Consider the following 22,318-nt stretch of genomic DNA (forward strand, 5'->3'; position numbering starts at 1 on the left):
GGCCTTTGGCATAGGTGAGCCCTAAACTCCGTCATCCAATAGGTATCTGGGCTGTCTGCTTTGTGTTCCCCCACCTGGAGAGCAATGGGCTTACCGCAGCAGAACAAGAAGGATCCAGAAAGTGGACCTGAACGGGGGTGTTGCCTCGCAAGGTGAACCCCAGGTCGCCTTCCTCCACAGAGAAGTGAATGCTTCGGGGAGGTGTCCACCTCTTGTTAGCCGAAAACATAGACAGGGGGCCCTTGGGAAGAGAGCATCATTAGGTTGAACATCTGAAGGTCAAATCAGACTCTTTTTTTGAGACAGGGTCACACTATGTTATGTTGCGCAGCCTGGTCTCAAAGTCATGAGCTCAAGGGATCCTCCTGCCTTGGTCTCCTGAACAGCAGGAATTGCAGGTATCCCGTGCCTGGTTCTGAACCAGACACATGGAAGCAAAGAGGAACATTGCCTGTTGTCCTGAAGACCTCCTTTGGCCTTGTTGAGAGGCTAAAGATACCATCTGGAGCAACAGGTGCTACCACAGGCATACAAGAATACTAACTGCCATTTTCTCTAACCTATCCAATATATTTAAAACAATATTATCTTCTAAAAAGTATCGTAATTAAAATTATTTTAAGCCAGGTGCAGTGGTGCAAGCCTGTCATCCTGGCACTCAAAGAGGTTGAGGCAGGAGGATTTCAAGTTCAAGGCCAACCAGGGATACACAGTGAGACCCTGCCTCAAAAACAATGAACAAAACAAAACCAAGTCTTAAATAAAACCTTTAACATAAAAAAAACCCCAAATACCTAAATATAGAGCTTTTAAAATATGCTATGGTCTGAAAGTTTTTGTCTCTCCCAAATTTGTGCTGAAACCAATGCGATCATTAGGATCAGGCCTGCTGGGAGGTGAATGGGTCATGAAGTGGAGCCCTCAATAATGGGATTAATGCTCATATAAGAGGGCCCACTGGAGCCACTAGTCTCTTCCACATGAGGACACAGTCGGAAGGCACCATCTCTGAGTCACAAAGCAAGGCCTCACCATACCCTGAATCTGCTGCTGACTTGACCTTGGACCTCTCAGCTGGCAGAATTCATGGACAGGGATTTCTGTTGTATAAAAGCCATTTGGTTTATAGTATTTTGTTACAGCAGCCTGGATAGGCTAAGACAATGTATTTTCTATTGGAAAATAGAAAAGCCAGTGGTTCCGCTACCTGCCTTGCAAGTACAAGGTCCCGAGTTTGATCCCCGGTATCAAAAAAAAGAAAATAGAAAAGCTGTCCCCTTAGGTCATTTTTGAAATAGGTGTTCAACATACCAGCTTCTGGAAGAAGTCCGTTACTGTCACTTTGGAGAACTGGGGCAGTATCATTTCAGCCTCTCGTTCCGTTTTAGCTAGAAAAGAAGATTAAAAATGAAAAGATAAATGTTTCTGTAATGGACAGCTATCCTTTAAAACTCAGGTCTTCAGCCTTCTCTCCAAACAGAAGACAAAGCAAGGCTCTCTCCTGGCCATGTGTCACTCGCCTTGGTTGGGACAGTGGGACAGTGGAAGATGGAATCCTGCTCAACCCTGGCTGGGGTCACTATGCCTTCCACTGGGGGCCACCTATGAGACATAACCTATTTGGGGCTGGGACAGAGGAGTAACAACCAGACACATTCCTCACCCCCTCGAAGGAGCCTACTCCTCTTCTGGTGGACTTCAACTGCCACTCTACTGAGAAATGACCTGTTTCAGATGTGGCTCTCAGTATACAGCCCTGATGTAATGGGCTTCCTGCTCTCATTACTAACATGTGATGCAAGCATTTCACAGTGAGCAGTGGCCCACATTCTGACATCTCCATAAAATCCCCAAAGGACAGGGCTCAGAGTTGCTTTGGGAGAGCTAAACACAAGGTGGTTCCTCGAGGGAGAACCACCAGAAAAGGCTGCAGAAGCTCAGCAACCTTCCCTCCACCTCGCTGTATCCTATGTCATTCTAGGAAACTGACCCAGAGGAGGAGTGCGGGAAGCTGATTTACAACTGGCCAGTGGGAAGTCTGGTGAAACCACCCAGGGCTTGTGAGCAGCATCAGAGGGTCAGGGAGTTCTGGAAACTAGGCCCTCAGCCTGGGGGACGTGATGCCACCTGGGGGTGGACAGCGTGGGTACTGAACTGGGCTACAGAGCACCCACGGGTGTCAGCTTTGGAACTGCTCGTCTGCTGGGTGGGGGCAACCACCTCTCACCTGGTGTCAGGAGGGGTCTGTCTTGTGAGTGTGCAGTGGGAGAAGTGGAGCCTGAGTTGGTTTTTCCTCTGTGTCCTCAGGAGGATCCTGATCCTTACCCTCCCTCACCATAAAGCCACTGCTCTAAGGAGGCCTTTGCACTCCCACCATCCCAGGCATAAGTGACCTCCATGAATCTAGGGCAGCAGCAACTGCCCAGTTCACAACCCACTCCTGAGCCAAAAGGGTGCCCACAACCCAGAGACGCTGAGAGATGGTGGTGGTGATGGAAAATGAAGAAAACAGAGCTAGGAGCAAGCTCATGAGGGGTACCACAAGGCTGTCTAGGAAGCAGGAAGTAAAAGACAGCAGAGCACAATTTTTCTAAAAAGTAGCTGCAATGTTCGTGGTGTGGAGCCTCTGAGGGCATCAGGGAGAAACATGAGTTCCCGGGGTCGCCTGACGACAGCAATGGCTGAGCCCCAAACCAGGTCCTGAGACCTTATGGAAAGGGCCCTAGAGAAGACAAACCAGGGAGAGCAGACCGTAGAAAAGGCTGGGATGGGTAAGACCAGACCACAAGTGCAGTCAGCCCAGAGGACAGAGAATGAGGGCTCACAGTACAGAGGTGGCAGGCACCTGACACTCATGGAGGAGTGTCAAGGGGTTAGGAGAGGAGCAGGGGCTGCACAGGCATCATGGGGAGGAAGACTGCAGAAGCCCCTGGATGTGGGGATCCAGAGATGGAAAGGCCAGGTCAAGGGAGGTCCCTCCCCATGCAGCCCTGCAGGACGAGCAGGCAGTGTGAATAGCAGGCGTCTGGCTTCCCACAGGGGCGTGGGAACTCCATACACATGCAGGGTCTCAGTCCTGGCCACTCACGGACAACGTTGGGTGCATTGGTGAAGTTCAGGAGATCGTCGTCGTCCTCCTGGTGCTGAGTGTACTTGAGCCTCGTGCGCTGCTGTGCGGCCGACAGCACCTCCTGAAGCACCTGGATGTCACGCAGCTTCTTGCACAGGCTGGCCTCCCTCACCGACTCCTCGTGGTGGGTGATTGCTTTGTGCAGGTGGCACTTTCCTACAGGAAGAAGACTCCACTCATGTGGCATGTGACTACATCACAGAGCAGCACAGGGCTGAGGTCCAGCCAAGAAGGTGGCCCTTTCTAAAGGATCTGCTGGGACAGCCAGGGGCCCTCTGAGATGCATGTTTACTTGTGTCTATTAAACGTGCACTCCACAAACATTCACAGAATGCCCTAGGTACTACAGATAAGTCATGACCAAAAACTTTCCCCCAGGTTCATGGAGTTACACATTACTGGATGAAGAGATGATTAACAGGCAAAGAAATTTGTAGTGGATCATGTGATGACAAGGTTATAGAGAAAAAATAAAACAGAGTAGGTGGGTGTGGTGAGAAAGATTGGGAATAGAAGCTATTCCATGATGGTGGACAAGGAGGAGTTTTTAAATAAAGTAACTTTTTTGACTTTATATTTTTATTTTTTATTCATCTTTTTTTCCTGCTTTTGTTTACCGTGTGATAGGGTAACTTTTGAGCAGAACCCCGAAGGAAGTGAAAGAGCAGCCATGAAGATATCTAATGAAAGACCATTTCTGAAAGAAAGCACAGCACAGGCATAGGTTTTCAAGGCCACCAGGAAGTGGGGGTATGGCTGGAGGGAGAATGACACAGAATGAAGTCAGAGAGGACCAGGGGCCAGATCAGGCCTGACCTTATAAATAGGATAAAGACTTGCTCACTCCCAACCCTGGGCCCATCAGGGTGTGGGGCAGTGGACTGAAATGTGGAACACAGAGAAGTGGGAAGACCAGCTATGAGCAGGGCACGCTGCACATCCACTCCAGGCCTCTGTTTCCTCCATGCCAATACCTGTCTCAGAGGGTTGTGTGGGGCGTGTTTGTCAAGCGAACACTATCTATGCGTGGCTTTTACCAGTGTGGAAGGGTAAGCAGTGACCAGATTTAGGATTATGTTTCCTAGGTAGGACCGAAGGAATTTGCTGATCAAATATAGGGTGCAAAAGACAGACAAGGGTGCAGAGTCCAAGGATCCTGGCCAAAGCATGGAGGGTGGAGCCACCATCCCCAAGGTGGGGGTGGGAGTGGGTGCTGCATGGAGCCAGGCTGCAGTGGCAAGGGATTCCCACTGACACATGGCAACCCACTGCGCCTTGACTTGCTCTTGGTCAAGCATAAGAAAACTAACACCGTGTCCTGCACTAGGACAGCAAAGGGCCACCCAAGGGCCACCAGTGTTGGGAACCAGTCACAGCTCTGCCTCCATGGTAAGAACCCTAGGCACCTCTGGGAGCCCTTTGAGCCAGAGGACTGTGCCTCAACATCTGAATCCAGAGTGGCCACAATGCCGTAGGATGCCCTGCTCCCCCAAGCACTCCAGGCACAGTTCCAGGTCCAGGGCAGGGACGGACCTAGCTGCTGGCGCTGTTGATCATTCTTCAGTGTGGCCAGAGGTGTCAGCCCCTCTGGCATATGGTCATACAGCTGGGACAGGCACTGCTCCTGATGGTCCTCGTCCGCACCTCGCTTCACTGCAACGAGAGCCACAGTCAGATCCCTGGAGGTGGTGCCACCTCGCCAGGCTCCTTCCTTCTGTAGTTGCACCAGGCACCTGGGGTACCAGACTCAGCCCAGGCAATCCAATCCCACCCTTTGCTCGCTGGGGCCAGCCACATGCCAGGGGCTCATGATTTGGCCCTGAGCCTCCACACATGACCTCCTCCAAGTTACCCACTGCTGGGCCCTCCTAGCACATCCCTGAACCTCTGCTGCCAGGTCTGCACACCTCTGGTGGCCTCCATGCCTAGGATGAGGCCTCACCTCTGCTTCACCCCACCTTCTGGAGCGTGTCCTCTGGATACTCACTTGCCTCATGACACTAGCCCCACACCCTGGACCTCCTCTCTTGTGCTCAGGTGCTGCCACTCTCCATTTTAGCTAAAAAAGCTGAACTCGCCAGGCCTGGTGGCACATGCTTGGGATTGCAGCACTCTAGGAGGCTGAACCAGGGGGTCTGCAAGTTCAAGCCCAGCCTGGGGAAGTTAGTAAGCAAGACCCTGTCTCAAAATTTAAATAAATGAATGAATGAATGAATGAAAGAAAGAAAGAAAGCGGATGTAGCTCAGTGCAAAGGTCTTGGGTCTAATCCACAATATCACAAAAGAAGAAGAAAAACAAAAGCCAAATTCCAATGTCACTGCCTCTGAGAAGCCATCTAGGACTACACGAACTGCTGCCTCATTTGTGTCTCGACACCACTTACCGGGAGACTGCTTTTCCATTAGTTCACCCCTAGTGGACCACACAATACTATACCGGCAGCTAGCACCTCCAGTCTCTAGCACACAAGGGACGCTTTAGCTTTGCATATAGGTACTCAGTTTCTACAACAGCTCTGGGGGTGGGTTCTCTTCCTATCTCCATTTTACAGATGAGACAACTGGCACAGAGCAGCTAAGCAGCTTGTCTGAGGTCACAGAGCTAGACAGTGGCAGAGCTGAGCTATAGCGCTGAACAGCTGGCCATTACTCTGGGGATCACCTTGATTAGCACTAATTACTACATCAAAAATCCCTCCTGAAGGGCTGAGGTTACAGCTCAGTGGCATAGCACCTGCCTGGCATGCATGAGGCCCTGGGTTCAAGCCCCACCATAAAACAAAACAAAAATAAAAATCAGAACTTCTTGTTATACAGCATACATATATATTTATTTTATAATTAAATAATAAAATGGAAAAAAAAAACCTCACCTGATCACTTGATCAGAACCAGCCCTTGGACTGAGGAAAGTGAGGTACTTACCTCAGAATCAATAATTTAAAGGGTAATGTGAATTCAATAAGATATATATTTCAATATCAATATAAAAATTAATGCCAAAAAATCCATGGTGAATTTCTTTTTTACCTCAGGCTCTAACAAGGCTCAGCACAGATCTGTTTACAGTGATGGTGATCCCTGCCTTTATTTAAAAATTTAATCACAGATTTTTCACATTAATTTTGATTTATTTAAAACACAACCTTAGGGCTGGTGATGTAGCTCAGTGGTAGAGCATTTGCCTAGCATGCTCCAAGCCCTAGGGTACATCCCTAGCAATGCTAAAAAAAAAATAATAATAATAATAAAAAGGTAAACTGCCACTTTAAAATGTTGCTTATCTTGTTCTTTTAATGTTGCTTATCTTGAGTACTGAGTTACTATTACCCCTTAGAGTCTAGATTCCAGGTGAAAATTCATTTGATGGATCCCAGGCAGAATTAAACTACCCCTTGTCCCTCCCACAGGAGCCTATAACCCTCACTCTGCCGGGACCAGGTGACAGCTGCCCAGTCAACATGTCCTCCCCTCTCTCTGGCTTCAGGCTGTGAGCACCTCCAGGGCAGGAAGGCAGCCTCCACTCACCTCAGAATCCCCCCAGCCCTGACCACCCCCGGCCCCCCCAGCCCCAAGCCTCACACTGGTGGTCGATGAGGAGGATGGCGGTGAAGTAGTGGGCCAGGGCTGAGTAGTGGTGGGCCTTCACACAGGCCAGGCTGGCCCAGGAGTAGGGGATGTTCTTCTTCACGGGCGCCTGGCTCATGGCCATGTGCAGCTGCTGGTACACCTCTCCCACCTGAAACAGAAGGGGCCATGGGAAGATCAAGCCCAGCACAGGGGCTGCAAAAAAAGAGACCTTTCTTCCAGGCAGCAGCCCCTGCCAGAGGCCCCTCTGGAATCTGGGCGCCATGCCAAGCGACTCCTCCTGCTGCCAGCATCAGAGTTAACTGGGCGATCAGCCACCTGTCATTAGGCTGGTTTTTAGGCTAAGCTCCAGATGGAATCAATGATCCATATCTGAAACACTGATGCTTGCCAAGATGTGAGCCAGCAGCCTCAGCTAGGGTGGGCACACTGCCCAGGTGACAGGCAAGCTGCCTCCATGGGAACGCCCCTCGCTGCGCCCAGGATGCCTATGCCCACATATCCTGCCCACCCCTAAAAGTCACAGGAACTAGGAAGCCTTACCTTGGCAGCCTCCTGTGCCACCTTCACCAGCATGAGGAACTCATTCCGGATCCCAGAGAGACTGATTTTCTCAAACACACTTTCTTGGGCCTGAGCAAGCATCATTCTGACCAGCACGCTGAGCATGGCGGGGCTCATGTCATAACTCGGAGTATGAGTGAATGTCTCTTTCAGGTAGTTTAAAACCCCTGCAATTACAAGTTTTTTGTTCATTAGTTGAGGATCATATGTATTTCACCATGCTGCTATAGAGAATGGTAGAAGTAATATAAAGCTGGGCTAGGGCTGTAGCTCAGTTGTAGAGCCCTTGCCTAGCATTTGTGAGCTCCAGCATTGCAAAACAAAACACACACACACACACACAAACAACCATACACACGTATGTATATGATATCCTAGAGCATCTTTAAAAAATGTGATTCTGAAATACTGTATTACTCAGCAATTCCACTCCTATATACCCAAAGAACTGAAAGCAGGGACATAACTGAAACATGTATACTCATGTTAATACTCACAGCATTATTCATAAGAGCTAAAGGCAGAAACAATCAAATGTCTGTCAATGGATGAGTAAGGAAGCACGGTATGTACACATGCAATCTCAGAGCCTTAAAAAGGAGTAAGGGACTAGAGGTGTGGTGCAGTTGTAGACAGGGCACATGCTCAGCATGCACATGGCCCTGGGTTTCATCCCCAGCACCACAAAAAGAAAAAAATATATTAAAAAATTTTTTAATATTAAATAAGGGCTGGGGATTTAGCTCAGTGGTTCCGCCCTCTGTCCCACAAGCGCAAGGACCCAAGTCCGATCCCTGGTACCAAAAAAAAAGGAATGAAATTATGACACATGCTACAACAAGAATGGAGACATTATGGTCATAAAAGGACAAACACAATATGATTCTGTATAGTGAAGTACCTGGAATAGTGAAATTCATAGAGACAGAGAGCAGAAGAGAGGTTACTAGGAGCTGGGGGAAGAGGAGAGGAAGCTGTTTAACAGGTACAGTGTCTCGGTGTAAATGATAAAAGCATTCTGTGCAGCTGGACAATGGTACAGCCACTGAATCGTACAGTTAAAAACTGTTAAAACTGCTGGGCACAGTGGCACACACCTGTAATCCCAGCACATTAGAAAGGTGAGGCAGGAGGATCACAAGTTCAAGCCTTGCCTGGACAACCTAGCTAGACTCTGTCTCAAAATTTAAAAAATTTAAAAAGGGCTGATGATATTGCTCAGTGCAAAGGCCCTGGGTGCAATCCCCAACACAATAAATAAATAAATAAATAAATAAATAAATAAATAAATATTACCTTACATATATTTTGCAACAATAATGTTTAAAACCAAAAAATTTTACAAAAAACAAAACAAAACAAAAAATTTTAAAACGTGTATTTTCTTCAAAAACATTTACATCTACAGCAACCAAATACAGCAGCTGGCTCCCCTCTGGTCCTGTCTCACCTGGGACAGATGTGGGACCTTCCACTGGTGACCAGGCATGAGACAGAGGTGAAAGCCGAAAGCAGGTGGAATGAGCGAAGGGGGCCGGGGGACACACTCACCCGGGAGACCTGGGTCACTCAGAGACATGGCTTTCCCAGGGCCCTCAGGGAAGAACAGCGCGATCCATTCCCACGGACAAGTTCTGCTGCAGCCCCCAGCCGACTTTCCCATACTTTAGAAAATTAACTGTCCAGAGCACTGACTGACAATCAAGCTAGACCTGAAAACACTCTACCATGGAACCCAACCAACCGGTTCCTCTGGTTTTGCTACCCCACAGAAAGATGGCACTTGCTTCCAGCGTTGCTCCCCTCTGGGCTTCCCCACATTCCCCCGCTGCTCTCCATCTTCCTTCGGTCTACCCCTGACATTTTGTAGATAGATCTCAAAGTGTGCCTGCAGAAAGAAACATTCTGCAGAAAGAAAGATAAGTCCAGAAATTTTCCAGTAGAAGAAATAGGATGCTCCAACATTTGGGAAGCTGAGGCAGGAAGATCTCTAGTTCAAAGTCAGTCTGGACTGCAAGTCAGACCTTGTCTCAAAAAACCAAAGAAAAAAGCAACGGCCATCCAAATGGGATCTTAGCATATCAATTCATCCAAGAGATCAAACATTTTAACACAAGAAATTTCACGATGGCAAAGCTGCAGTACTTCACAGGCTTTTAAAGCAACATGAGTACCAGGCAGGTTCTTTGTTCTGCTCATTACACTCCAGAGACAAATGGGGAGGAGCAGTGCACAGGCCGGAAGGCTGTGGAGCCAGCTCCTATGTCACTGGGTTTGTCCACCACACCACACTGACTCTGCCCTACACACAGGCCCTGCTAGAGGGGAGCAGCAGACCCCTCAGTCATGCCTAAGGCATGCCAGGCTCTCCCCCGCACCGGATCTGGTGATGACACTCTCTGTGGGCTGGCGATAAGCTGGCTTTCTCCTCCACCTTGCATCTAGGTCACTGTGAATACTTTTATGGATGACTGGCTGGGAAAAGAGGTTAAAATGGGAAATCCCGGAAGAGGCTCATAGAACCCTGAGGTATCCCTACATATCACCAGAAAGAGGGCTGGGAACAGCGAACTTGGCAGAATGAGTATCAAATAAAGGCCAAGAGAAACACACAGTAGTCCCTCTTTATCTGAGGTTTTGCTTTCCTTGGTTTCAGTTAGCCTCGGTCCAAAAATACTAAATGAAGCCAGGAGTGGTGGTGCACACCTGTGATTCCAGCAGCACTCTGGGAGGCTGCAACAGGAGGATCGGGAGGATCGAAGTTTGAGCCCAGCCTGGGCAACTTAGTGGGACCTTGTCTCAAAATAAAAAAGGTTTGGCAATGCTCAGTAAAAAGGCCCTCGGTTCAATCCACAGTGAGAAAGTGAGAAAGTGAGAAAGCAAGGAAGCAAGGAAGGAAGGAAGGAAAGAAAAGGAAAGACGGAAGTTGGTTTAAATAACTTCTATGACAGTATATTTTTTAACTGTTCTATTTTATCATTAGCTATTGCTGTTAATTTCTTATTGGGTCTAGTCTACAAATTAAACTTTATATTAGGAATGTTTATATAGGGGAAAACATAATATATATACAGTCCAGTACTGTTCCCAGTTTCAGGTGTCCACTGAGGGTCTTGGAGCCTGTCCCCGTGGATAAGGGAGGCTATAAGATCACTCACTGATAAGATAAACCAAGGCCCACATTTCCACAGTTTTGGAGAAGTTATTCTGCCCTCGTAGAGCAGTGAAAGGAACAGTTCTTCCTGGCATCTTCATTAACCGTTAACCACAGGCCTCACTGTGAACATGAGCCACCACAGACCAAGCCCACGTGGCTTGAACCATCAAGCAAGTTATGTGACAGCAAGTTACGTCAGTGCTGGAAACAGGCTCGGCCCTTTCAGGCTTTTGAGGCCAAGCATGGATCTGCAGAGGACCTGTGACCCTCTGTTGGCAGAGGCCAGGCTGTGTCCACCAGCCCCAGCAGGGACTCACCTGCAGCCCTCTGGAAGGCATCCACAGCACTCTCCAACCCTGCTTGAGTCTGCCGATTGCACCGGGTCCCAATCTGTGTATAGAGAGCTCCGATGTTGAACAGGATGCTGGCCTTCTCCAGCAGCAGGTTCTGTTGGCTGACCGGAACCCCGGTGAGGGAGTCATACCTATTTAAAAGAAATGTGTTCTGAGAATACAGGTTACTCAACTAGTTAATGCCACTTCGGGTGAATGTGGGCAAAATTTCTTTCTTCCTTCCTTTCTTTTTTTTTTTTGAGACAGGGTCTCACTATGTAGCCCAGGCTGGCTTCAAACTCTAAACGATCCTCTTGCCTCTTGCCTCAGTCTCCCGAGTGCTGGGATTACAGGCATGTACCATCACTCCCAACTCAAAATTTATTTCTTAAATAAAATCCAAAGATACACATGCAATGAGACTTTTGTTGCCAAGCAAGATGACAGGTCTGATCAGCCTGATTAAAGACCCACCACAGTCACATACAGACATAAGGCCTCTCACCTGGATATGCTGGTGTACACCTATAATCCCAGCAATCTGGGAGGCTGAGGCAGAAAGATCACAAGTTTAATCACAGCCTGGGCAACTGTGACACTTTACCAAGAGCCTAGCTCAAAATTAAAAACTGAAATAAGGGTAGAGATATAGTTCAGTGCAAAGGCTCTAGGTTCAATCCTTAGTCCTAGAAAAAAAAAAAAAGACTTCTTAACCAAGATGCTCCTCAGCAGGTGAATGGAGAAACAAACTATGGTACATCCAGACGATGGAATATGAGTCAGTGCTAAAAAGAAATGAGCTGGCAAGCCATGAAAAGGCATGGAGGAAACAAATGCTATCACTAAGTGAAAAAAGGCTATCTACTGTCTGACTCCGACCATGTGATGTTTTAGAAAAGGCAACGCTAAAGAGACAGTGGAAAGATCAGTGGCTGCTAGAAGCTGAAGTGGAGGGAAGGACAAAGAGGATTGGAAGGGCAGAAGAACCGTTCTGCATGTTACTACAATGGGGAAAGCAGGTCCTTGTGCATTTGTCAAAACCCAGAGAATACGCAACACCCAGAGGAAACCTAATATAAACTGTGGAGTCTGGGTGATAAAGGTGTCAAGGGGCATTCATCCCTTATGACAAGCAAACCTCAGTGGTGGGAATGTTAATATTGAGGGGCACTGAGTGTGTACAGGGAGAAGGGACAATGAGAATTCTATACGCTTTTTGTTCACTTGGCTGTGAACCTAAACCTTCTCTTAAAGAAGAATGCTTATTCTTTCACTTCAGTTTTTAATGTCCATGTTTGCTGTACTTGTCATTGGCACAAAACCCAATTCCCACTCACACCCCATAGCCCTGTCCCATCTAGGGGAGAATCTTGCTTCCCACTGGTTCAACTTCAGTACTCCAGTGTTTCCCCATGGACATAATGAGCCTCCCCTCAAAAACAACTTTTCCATAGGGGCTGGGGATTTAGCTCAGTGGGTTCACCGCCTGCTGCACAAGCGCAAGGATCCGAGTTCGATCCCTGATACCAAAAAAAAACCCAACTTTTCCTTGGCTCCCTTGTTCTAAGATGCAAGCACCCAGTCTAGTTGAGCCTTATTTATGGTCCCCACCATAAATATCCATCTGTTAACACACACCCCTCCACAGAGTCTGCTGTATAAACACCAAAGGCAGAAAGAGGGGACTGCAGTGCAGGAGGAGAATCTGCAACAGGTGTGGGTGGATCAGGACCTGGGAAAGCGCCTGTGCAGATCTCAGGCACCTACCAGGTAAACAAGAGCCCCATCTGGCAGGTGGGTGGGAAGAATCGGCTCTCTACAAAGCCCAGCTGGATGAAGTAGCCCATCAGCAGTTCAACCCCCGCCTCATCCCGGCTGGGTGTCCGACAAGCCTGGAGAGAAGGATAGGCAGAGGCATGAGCAGGACAGGATGTGCTGGCTGCCGTGCGCTGCACACAGGAGCAGGAGCCGCTCACTGCTTCTCAGCTCTGTGGGCTCCAGGGCCGATACCATGAACTCAGCAGGAGCAAAAGGGCCTGAGAGAAGTCAGGAAACCACCTCCAAGGCCTAACAACAGGCAGGTGTCACCCCTTCTATGGTTTTTCTTAGGGAGCAAGTGGAATGGGTGATTCCATCCCGCCACCTCCAACCATCCTCCATTCTCTAGGACTACAAGTGTCCCGAGGACTCAGCAAGGAGCAGGAGCCATCCTCCCAGCTCTGATGCACACAGAACTCACCTGCCTCAGATCCATTAGATCTGCTATTTCATCTTCATACAAATAGCCATCTTCACTGTAATGTTCCAGGATAAAATCCTTGAAGAAAAATGATCAGATACGGTAAAATATGATTCAAGAAGCCAGTGGTAAAGCCGCTAGAGTACCTGCTCTACATGCATGGGGCCCTGGGTTCCAGCCCCAGCACCAAAAAGCAAAACCAAATAAAAAGAAAGAAAAAAACGAGAAAATATAATTCAAAAGCATGAATCTGTTTACAAAGACTTTGTTTCCATTTTTTCCTTTTCTCATATTTATTCCTTTCCCTTCTTTCCTTTCCCCTAAATAGGGATGGGTGGAGGGGTTAAAGGGAGGGCAGGGGAACAGGGAAAAAAATAAGAACCAAGATATATTGTGTAAAGGTACAAACGCCTAATAAGGAATGTCAGCATTGTGCTCGCTTCGGCAGCACATATACTAAAAATGAATGTCAGCATATTGTATACCTACAATGTACCAATAAAATTAATGGGGAAAAAAAGCATAAATCTGGCTGGGCATAGTGGCACACCTGTAATCCCAACATTCTGGGAGGCTGAGGCAGGGGACTGGGTTCAGTCTGGACAACTTAGTAAGACCCTATCTCATAAATAAAAATTAAAATTAAAAGAGATTGGGGATATAGCTCAGTGTCAAGGGCCTATGTCAAATGTACCTCCCTTACACACACACACACACACACACACACACACACACACACACTACAGAAAAAATGTATGAGAGACTGCATGGTGAATCAATCAGTGGTTACTAGAGAAACAGATTTACAACCATCACACACACACACAGTCATGATTTTCTGAGTGCAAGGATTTATTTTTTTATTTTATGTTTTTAGATGTTGCTCTGTAAAATACTGAAGTTATTTTTTGTTTAAAAATATCTACATTAAACACTTCTAACAGATGACACAGATATGCAAAGGCTCAGACCTTCAACTTTTGGGGCTCCCCTCAGCACTTAGGGTCCTCCAGAAAAAGGAAATCTGTGTCTGGGGATGTGACAATGCACCCCTCAGGTATAATAAATACATAAACTATGTGGTATACAAGTAGCTTTATCCAAATGCATGGGACCATTAGTGTTTCTGGTGTCAATGTTTTTTCAGGTTTTGGAACATTTGCATGTATCCAATAAGATATGGGACCCAAGTTAAACACAAAATCCATGTATGTTTCATATACATCTTATATCTATAGTCTGAAGATAATAATACACTTTTTTTTAGGGTGCTGGATATTGAACCCAGGGCCTTCACACTGAGCTATGGTCCCCAGTCATCACTGTCTCCTCTTCTTCCCCCTCCTCCTCCTCCTCCTCCTCTTCTCCTCTTCCTCACCCCCTCAAGTTGGTAAGTTCCCCAGGCTGGGCTCATATTGCAATTCTCCTGCCTCAGCCTCCCAGAGTGCTGGGATTACAGGTATATACTACCACCTCTGGCTTATACATTATTTTAAATAATTGTGTACATGAAACGAAGTTTCATGGTATGGTATTTTCTATTTGTGGCATCATGTTGGCAGTCTAAAAGTTACGGAATTTGAATCATTTTAGATTTTCTGATTAGGAATGCTCCATTTGTATTAAAAGATGCCAAGTATTATAGGAAAAAAATAAGAGAGATATAAGAGGCATGGAGAATGTTTCTACAAAGCACATTTCCCAGGTGTTTGTGCACATTCACTGTACACACTTTGCACTTTAAAACTCCTCCTGCTTTTGGCGTCATTCAGTGCACACACACACACACTACCACTGTAGTATTGTGTATACTGTACAAATGACTACGTACTGAATACACAATGGCTATGGCTATGCCCTTTTCTAAACTTGGCAACGTATCAAATGTTTTTATATGCCATAAAATATTCTATAACATGATGCTTAGTGTTCTATAATCCTCCAATGTAACGAGTGCACAATTTATGTATTCAACAAATAATCTGAGCACCTGCCACATGTCAGTCAACCGCAACAAGGTTTTATTTAACTTCCACTTGATAAGACACCAAAATCATTTCCCAGATTTTACAATGAAAGATAGTATCTTGACAATCATCCCTGTCTATACCTCTGATAAATTCTAAAATAAATCCCTAACAGATTGATTTGATTTGGTTATTTTTAGACAACCCCAGTGAGGCTATGTTGCTCAGACTGGGCTCTAACGCCACGCTCAAGCCACCTCCACAAGCAGGTGCCACCGCCCCTGACGCACACTTTTCCTGGTGTCTTATACTGGCACAGGTTTTCTTCCTCTCTTTAAGTGATGACTGGCGTCAGCTCCTCTAATAATACAATGGCCCTTTGTAAAATTAGGAATGGTTTTCAAATACTGTATGATCAATGCAGCTAGCAAAGGCAAGGATGGTCAGCAGGACAGTGTTGATCTTGGGCTCCCCGCTGACGACCCTGAGCCCAGGGCTGAGGGGCTGCCACTCACTCAGCAGACACCCAGGGGCGAGGATGGTCTGCCTCCCTCACATGGCACCATGTCCTGCCGCCTCTGCTGTGGACACTGCGACACTTTTCTTAAAAGGAGAGGAATTATACTTACGATAAGAAGTTAAAAGAGAAACCTATGTTCACCTCATAAAAAGACAAAGAGGATTTTGACAAAATACAAATGTAAAGTCAGGCACGATGGCACGTGCCTGTAATCCTAGCACTATGAGAGACTAGAACAGGAGGATCATAAGTTCGAGTTCAACCTGGGCAATTTAGCAGGACTCAGTCTCAAAAACCTAATGACTAGCTATATAAATAAATATACTCTGACTTTTGAAATTTGGTAAACTAGGACAGATTAAATGTATGCAGGAGTGCTAGGCATTGTGGCACAGTCCTGTAATGCCAGGACTCAGAAGGCTGAGGCAGGAGGACTGTCCCAAGTTTGAGGCCAGCGTGAACTACGTAGAAAGACCCTGTCTCAAAAAAGAAAAAAAATGTATTCCGGAATATAGAAACTATTTAGCTGGAATCCACTGCAAACATCAGGGACAAAATAAGGGTTTCTATCACTTTAGTATAATTCTTAAAGTTCTCTAGCCAACAAATTTGAAAATTTAAGGTGCATACTAAAAAGAAATACCAATTTTTGACAAAATAAAAGCAGTTATAAAACTCAAGAGTAGCAACTGAAAAATCACTAAGTAAGAATTCTTTTTTGGGGGGGGTAACAGGGATCGAATTCAGGACCTTGCGCTTTCGAGGCAGACGCCAGAACCACTGAACTAAATCCCCAGCCCCAAGAATTCAATAAAGTAGCTAAACAGCTAAGTCAATAATGAGAAAAAATATTCTTTTCTTACACAAGCAATGATTAGTCACAAAAATATGACCGAAATAATAACTTTCACAATAGCAACAAATGTACGATATTCCTAGGGATAAAGTTAATAAAAGCAGACAACTATTCTACTTTACTAAAGGGCATAACATTTCATTCATTCTTTCATTCATTCATTAATTTTTTTCCCCAGTAGTGGGACTTGAACCCAGGGGCATTCTACCACTCATACTCAGCCATTTTTTATCTTGAAACAGGGTCTTGTTAAATTGCCCAGGCTGGCCTTTAACTTGTGATCTTCTTGCCTCAGCCTCCCAGGGTGCTGGGATTACAGGTGTGCACCAGTATGCCTGACTTTCATCAAATGGTTTCTGAAAGATAGATATAATCCCTACCACTATAACACTTGCTGTTTGTTGGCCTCAACAACTGAGTATGATACTCAAAGAAAAATATGCAATACTGTAAAGTTGCACTTTTGTCCAAAACATGGAAACAAAAATGCAGGGGGAAAGCCAAATAACATAGGAAAAGCACAGTAACAAAGGAGGCTTGCTCTACCAGGAGATAAAACGCACAGACGACAACAGTGAGGAACTGTGTGCAAAGGTGAGAAAACAGACCCAGAGAGGGCTCAGAAGCAGATTTCAGTAGATTTAAGAAGCAGGTAGAGGGGCCGGGGATTTAGCTCAGTGGTGCTGCTGCCTGCCTCAAAAGCACAAGGACCTGAGTTCGATCCCAAGTACCAAAAAAAGCAGGTAGATAACAGTGCCAGCAATGTCCCCAAAGGAACACAAAAAGCCATTCTCAGCCACAGCTCTGCAATGGTCCAGTTCTGTTACTGGATGGTTCGGTTCCCCTGACTGTGCGGAGCCTGGGAACAGTGAGCACCTGGCTGCAGTCAGCTGTGCTTGGCAGTTTCCCCTAAGGGCAGCACAGCCACAAGGTTAGCAGGAAGGAGGCAGCGCACGCACACACACAGGTGGCTGATGGGAATTTCGGGGATTATTACTATTACAGTGGTGTGGGCAGAGGTAAGGGAAACCACAGGGGTAGTGCTCTCGGACCATTTGAATAAATCCCAGTATTGCAGATAGGTAACTTAGATATCTCACAGGCAGTTAGACAGGGCCAGCCCAGGAGGAGCCAACATGGAGGACAATCAAAACACACTCACTGAAGGCCAGAAGTGTAAAAGGAGAGAAACTACACACCCTTGTGCTTCCCTGGGGATAAATTGCAGTGACTGATATTCTAAATAGGTATCAATCACCTGGGTGGGGGGTAAAGGTCTTAACCCAGTCTCTCCAGGAAATATCCCTGACCCCCACCCTTACTGAAAATCTTTGTGTGCTTGCTACAGGACTTGCTCCCCCATTTGATTCCAATTTAATCAATATTACCTGGGTGACTGTACTTGTAATCTTATTGGTTGGTCATGGTTTTGTCCACCTTGTAAATTTCCATTGGGTCTTATAGTTTTGTCCCACTTTGTATTCACCTCACCAAACGGCTTTGCTGTATAAAACATCTTTGAAATGTGGGCTGGGTGGGCAACCCACTTTCTGGTCCCCCTTCTGTCTCTCTTAGAAGCTTTCTTTCTCCCAATAAATTTTTCCTACTCTTAACCTCCATTGTTCCTAAAATTCATTCTTCAATTTTAGAGAACACAAACCTACATTTCTGATATCTAGTAGGTTTGGGAGTTACATCTCTTTCACCTGATCTGAAGATTTAGCTCTTAGCAGGAGGGAGAGCTCAGGCTCAGGCTCAAGGCTCAAGGCTCAAGGCCTCAGGCTGGATCCCACCACACAAAACAAAAAGTAACAATAACTGAGCCCCAGGGGCTGGAAGGCCCAGAGAGAAGCACCTTAGGAACTCCAGAGAGGTGGCTACCTAGGTAGGCATCCAATAGTCCCCTGTGGCCGTCCTAGAAGAACACAAAGGGCAGCTGGAGGAGTCAAGGAACCTAGGACTTCCCTCTCCGATGGCCTACAGATTCCCTGCTGCTCCTCCTCCTCCCCTGGCCATACTGAATAGGAAGCCAAGGCAGGAGTCTATAGATGCCTGCTTGTCAGGAACAGAGGGGAAAGGAGGAGTAGAAAAGATACTCACAATGCCCTCTCCAGGGAGGCCCCTGATTAGAGGAAAAGATCGGGATGGCCAGGGATTAAATACAATATTGAGCAAGTTACAAAGCTCTGTAGGGAGGGTTCTTTACATGTCTTCATATTTTCTGAATATTCTGCACTAATATTTTCTGGGGGGTTTTTTGTTTCTTTGTTTCTCTTTTTTGATCTTTTGAAACAGGATTTTGCTATGTATGTAGTCCAAGCTAGCCTTAAACTCAAGATCCTCCAGCCTCAGCCTCCCAAGTGCTGAGATTACTGGTGTGCACCACCCAGCTTGAAAAGGGAATTTTTTTTTTTTTTTTTGTACCAGGGATCGAACTGGGGACTTTGTGCTTTCAAGGCAGGCAGCAGCACCACTGAGCTAAATCCCTGGCAAAGGAATCTATTTTGATGGTGCTTTTCTGTTTTGTTTTGAGGTGCTAAGAATGGAACCCAGGGCCATACCCATGCTAGGCAAGTAAGTGCTTTACCAGGAAGCTACATGGCCAGCCCTGATGGTGATTTTTAATGTGGCTATTAAAAGCTCATTTCGGTAGCACATGCCTGTAATGCCAGCAGTCAAGAGGCAGAATAGTGAGTTCAGGGCCAGCCTAGACTACATAGGAAGATCCCATCTCAAAAAACCAAATAAATACATAAATAAAGCCTATTTCTTTAAAATAGAACAAAATCACCCCACGAAGGTATCCTAACCTTAAACACCCTATGGAACTCCCAACTCAGCCAGCAGAACCCCTTCTCTGGTATCTGTGTTTCTCCCAAGCACAAATGTGAAAAGCAGAAAATACAAAGTGCCCAAACATTCCCATTTTTGGATGACTGACATCTGCAAGAGCCCCTTTTAGGCTGAAATGACATGGTCAGAAGCCATGGCTGAATAGTAATTAGCCATCCCCACAACATGGGATTTTTTTTTTTTTCCTCCTGCTTTAATGTGGAATTCAGCATGTGACCTATTTGGAGCCTTACAGATGCTCATAAAATTCCCAAGTTTCTTCAAAAGAATCCTTTAAAATGCCTGCATTCCTGTAGCTCCGGCACCAAGCAACAGACAAATTAAATCTTAAAGAAAAGACTATAAATACAACTAAAAGCATTTCTACAAATACATGGATTGTCTCAAATCCCACAAATCAGTGACAAGTTACATCTAAAAGCTCAGGCAGCCTTGAGAAGCTAGCATAAAGCTGCTGTCTCTGAAATGTTTCCAAAAGAAAAGAAAAGAAGAAGAGGAAGAGGAAGAGAAGAGAAGAAAGGGAGAGAGAAAGAAATGTTTTTTATCCAGAAAATAAACTCTGGTAAACCTGCCCTTCTCCCATTCCAGCCTAACCTCCGACTTCCAGGGAGGGTCTGTAACCTGGATTTAAACAAAAACTGCAGCAGAAGAGGCCCTGGGTAAAGGGGAACTCACAGTGCAAACGTTTAATTGCTTTTCCCTCCCAGTACTGGTGACTGAACCCAGGGCCTTCACCCTTTTTTAAAATTTTGAGACAGGGTCTCACTAAATTGCCAGGCTGGGGTTGAATTTGCAATCCTCCTACCTCAGCTTTCCAGAATGTTGGGATTACAGGCATGTATCACCACACCCAGCTTCCAACTGCTTTTAACAGATAAATTTTTTAGTGGTCAAAATGCCATATGATAATTTTTTTCTTTCCTCAACTAAAAATGGTCCGAGATGAGTCACTGAACAGGATTACTAAGAAACATAATTCTTTGAAGCATTTCTCACCATTCTGGGATTCTTTCCTATCTCTTGTGCCTGTGCTGTTAAAGCTCAGAGACAGGCACCACCTTCCCCCTCATTCTCTTAATCTCCTCCTAAATGGCAGCTAGAAGTGATTCATGATATCTCAAACCGATGACTGGGCTGAGAATGTGGCTTAGTGGTAGAGGTCGGGCTTAGTACACACAAGGTCTTGAGTTCGAGCCCCAGTCCCAAAAAAAAACCCCAAACCTTAAATTGAGGATGGTGGGTGGAGGGTTGGAACATTCTACGCATGGAACAGTATTCTGGCCCCAGGCTGGGAACACAGCCTCTCTTGTGAGTTCCACCAAAGTCCCTGTCTCTCCGGGCCTCCACTGACCCACAGGGCACAGTCTGTGGCATTTCTAGCACCCAACACAATGTCAGCACAAGTATCTGCTAAATGACAGAGGAGCTCAGACACCCAGGAATTAGATAGGGGAGAAAACAAACCCCAAACTCTAGTTATTCAAGTACTGAAGGGGAGTAAATTGACATCTCTGATTTACTTTTAAATGTGTCACAAAATCAGGTGGACTGATGTATAGAAACAAGGATGCATGAATGGACAGATATCCAATAAAGCAAGATGTTTTAGGTACGTGGTGATAAAGCATATGGTGTATTATGGTGTTAACGGTAGAATCTACAAAGTAATATACAGGGGTTTGTTATAAAATTCTTTCAGTTTTTCCATAAACTCAGAATTTTTCCATAATCAAATGTTTGGGGGAAAACTTAACCTGGTCTTTCACAAACATGGCCTAAACTGCTTACACAATTTTAAGAATAAAGATACTAATATAATAGGGTACAATTTTTAACTTGCACACCTGTACAGACCCTCTTTTCACTTGACTCCCATGGAGTCCTGGGACTCCAACACGCCTTCTACATGCAAACAGGAGGAACTTCAGAGCCACACGCCAAGAGAGGGCTCAGAGTCACCCTGCAGACACCAAGTGACCCTTGGCACACAGAGCCTAAAGCCACTGTAAGGAACACACAAGTCCTCCATTTCCACTTTAAACTCTGAGCCCAGGACCCAGTGCTTGGAGATTTACCTTGAGGACGACAGAAAAGTCAATGTCTTTGGTCTCCTTCAGGCCAAGAGGAATCAAGGGAATTGTAAACGCCTCCCTACAAGGAATACAACAAGGTATATGAGCACCCCAACCTGGCCACTGTACGCCCTATGGCCCTGCCCCAGCAACCCAGCTCTCATCCCCACCCCTCTCCTTAGGCCAGTCCAGCCCACTCCTGGCTGACAGGCTGGCATTCCATAAAGACAACTCTGGCCCGGGGATTTAGCTCAGTGGTTCCGGCGCCTGCCTCGCAAGCGCAAGGTCCTGAGTTTGATCCCCGGCACAAAAAAAAGAAAAAAAGTGAACATAAAGACAACTCTGGTCACGCCCTTCTTTCTGCTCTTCAAGGGACTCCCCAGATCCCTGTGATAGCTGAATGGCCCAGCATGATAACAGGGCCCCACCAGCTCTCCAGTCCTATGCACCTTGCAGCAAGTGTGCCGAGAACCCATGTGCACCAGGTCTATGTCTGGGGTGCTCACTGCCTCCTGACCTGCCCTGGGTTTGCCACCTGCTACACTGGGCCTCCTTCTGGTCCTCAGCCCCCACCCTCCTCCTCCTCTTCTTTTCTTTTAGGGCGGGGTACCGGAGATCGAGATCGAACTCAGGACCTTATACTTTCGAGGCAGGCGACCGCACCACTGAGCTAAATCCCCAGCCCCTCCTCCTCTTCTCATCACTGTGGGTCTCACCAATCCAATACCCACCCCCCCAGAGCACAAGCCTGGGCTCTCAGATGCCTTGTCTTTTGGGGCACATCACACCAGGTGTTCCCTTACCTGTTCAGGGAATGCCTGTCTGACACCTCAGTACACCCAGCTCCCAGTCCAGGGCCGGACTCATGGACCACTTCATATCCACTCCCATCCAGTGCCTCCCACTGACCACTGGGGCACCCCACAGGCTGCCCTGAGAGTGCTCCCTGAACCCACATTCCTAGGGGCAGGGCCAGCAGGAAGTGGACTGGTGCAGCCTATGTTTTGCAAAGAGGGATTTAGCTCCCCAACCTGTAACAG

General features: G+C 46.5%; 1 protein-coding gene across 2 annotated transcripts in view; it reads right to left on the reverse strand.

Moving 5' to 3' along the window:
- The window catches only part of Rhpn2 (rhophilin Rho GTPase binding protein 2), a 65,802-nt gene that overhangs the window by 13,353 nt on the left and 30,131 nt on the right, over nucleotides 1-22,318 (reverse strand). For both annotated transcript variants that reach the window (XM_021239639.2, XM_004858809.3), the window contains exons 4-13: nucleotides 21,282-21,357; nucleotides 13,011-13,088; nucleotides 12,539-12,663; nucleotides 10,757-10,923; nucleotides 7,262-7,449; nucleotides 6,713-6,869; nucleotides 4,664-4,783; nucleotides 3,089-3,286; nucleotides 1,312-1,388; nucleotides 95-241 (exon numbers count right to left, since the gene is read on the reverse strand). In XM_021239639.2, coding sequence (XP_021095298.1) covers nucleotides 95-241; nucleotides 1,312-1,388; nucleotides 3,089-3,286; nucleotides 4,664-4,783; nucleotides 6,713-6,869; nucleotides 7,262-7,449; nucleotides 10,757-10,923; nucleotides 12,539-12,663; nucleotides 13,011-13,088; nucleotides 21,282-21,357 — 1,333 coding nt within the window. The remainder of the gene's footprint in view (nucleotides 1-94; nucleotides 242-1,311; nucleotides 1,389-3,088; nucleotides 3,287-4,663; nucleotides 4,784-6,712; nucleotides 6,870-7,261; nucleotides 7,450-10,756; nucleotides 10,924-12,538; nucleotides 12,664-13,010; nucleotides 13,089-21,281; nucleotides 21,358-22,318) is intronic.

The sequence above is a fragment of the Heterocephalus glaber genome, unplaced genomic scaffold (assembly GCF_053883595.1).
Source record: "Heterocephalus glaber isolate CG9 unplaced genomic scaffold, H.glaber_assembly_v1.0 deba00001561, whole genome shotgun sequence".
Classification (NCBI taxonomy): Eukaryota; Metazoa; Chordata; class Mammalia; order Rodentia; family Bathyergidae; genus Heterocephalus; species Heterocephalus glaber.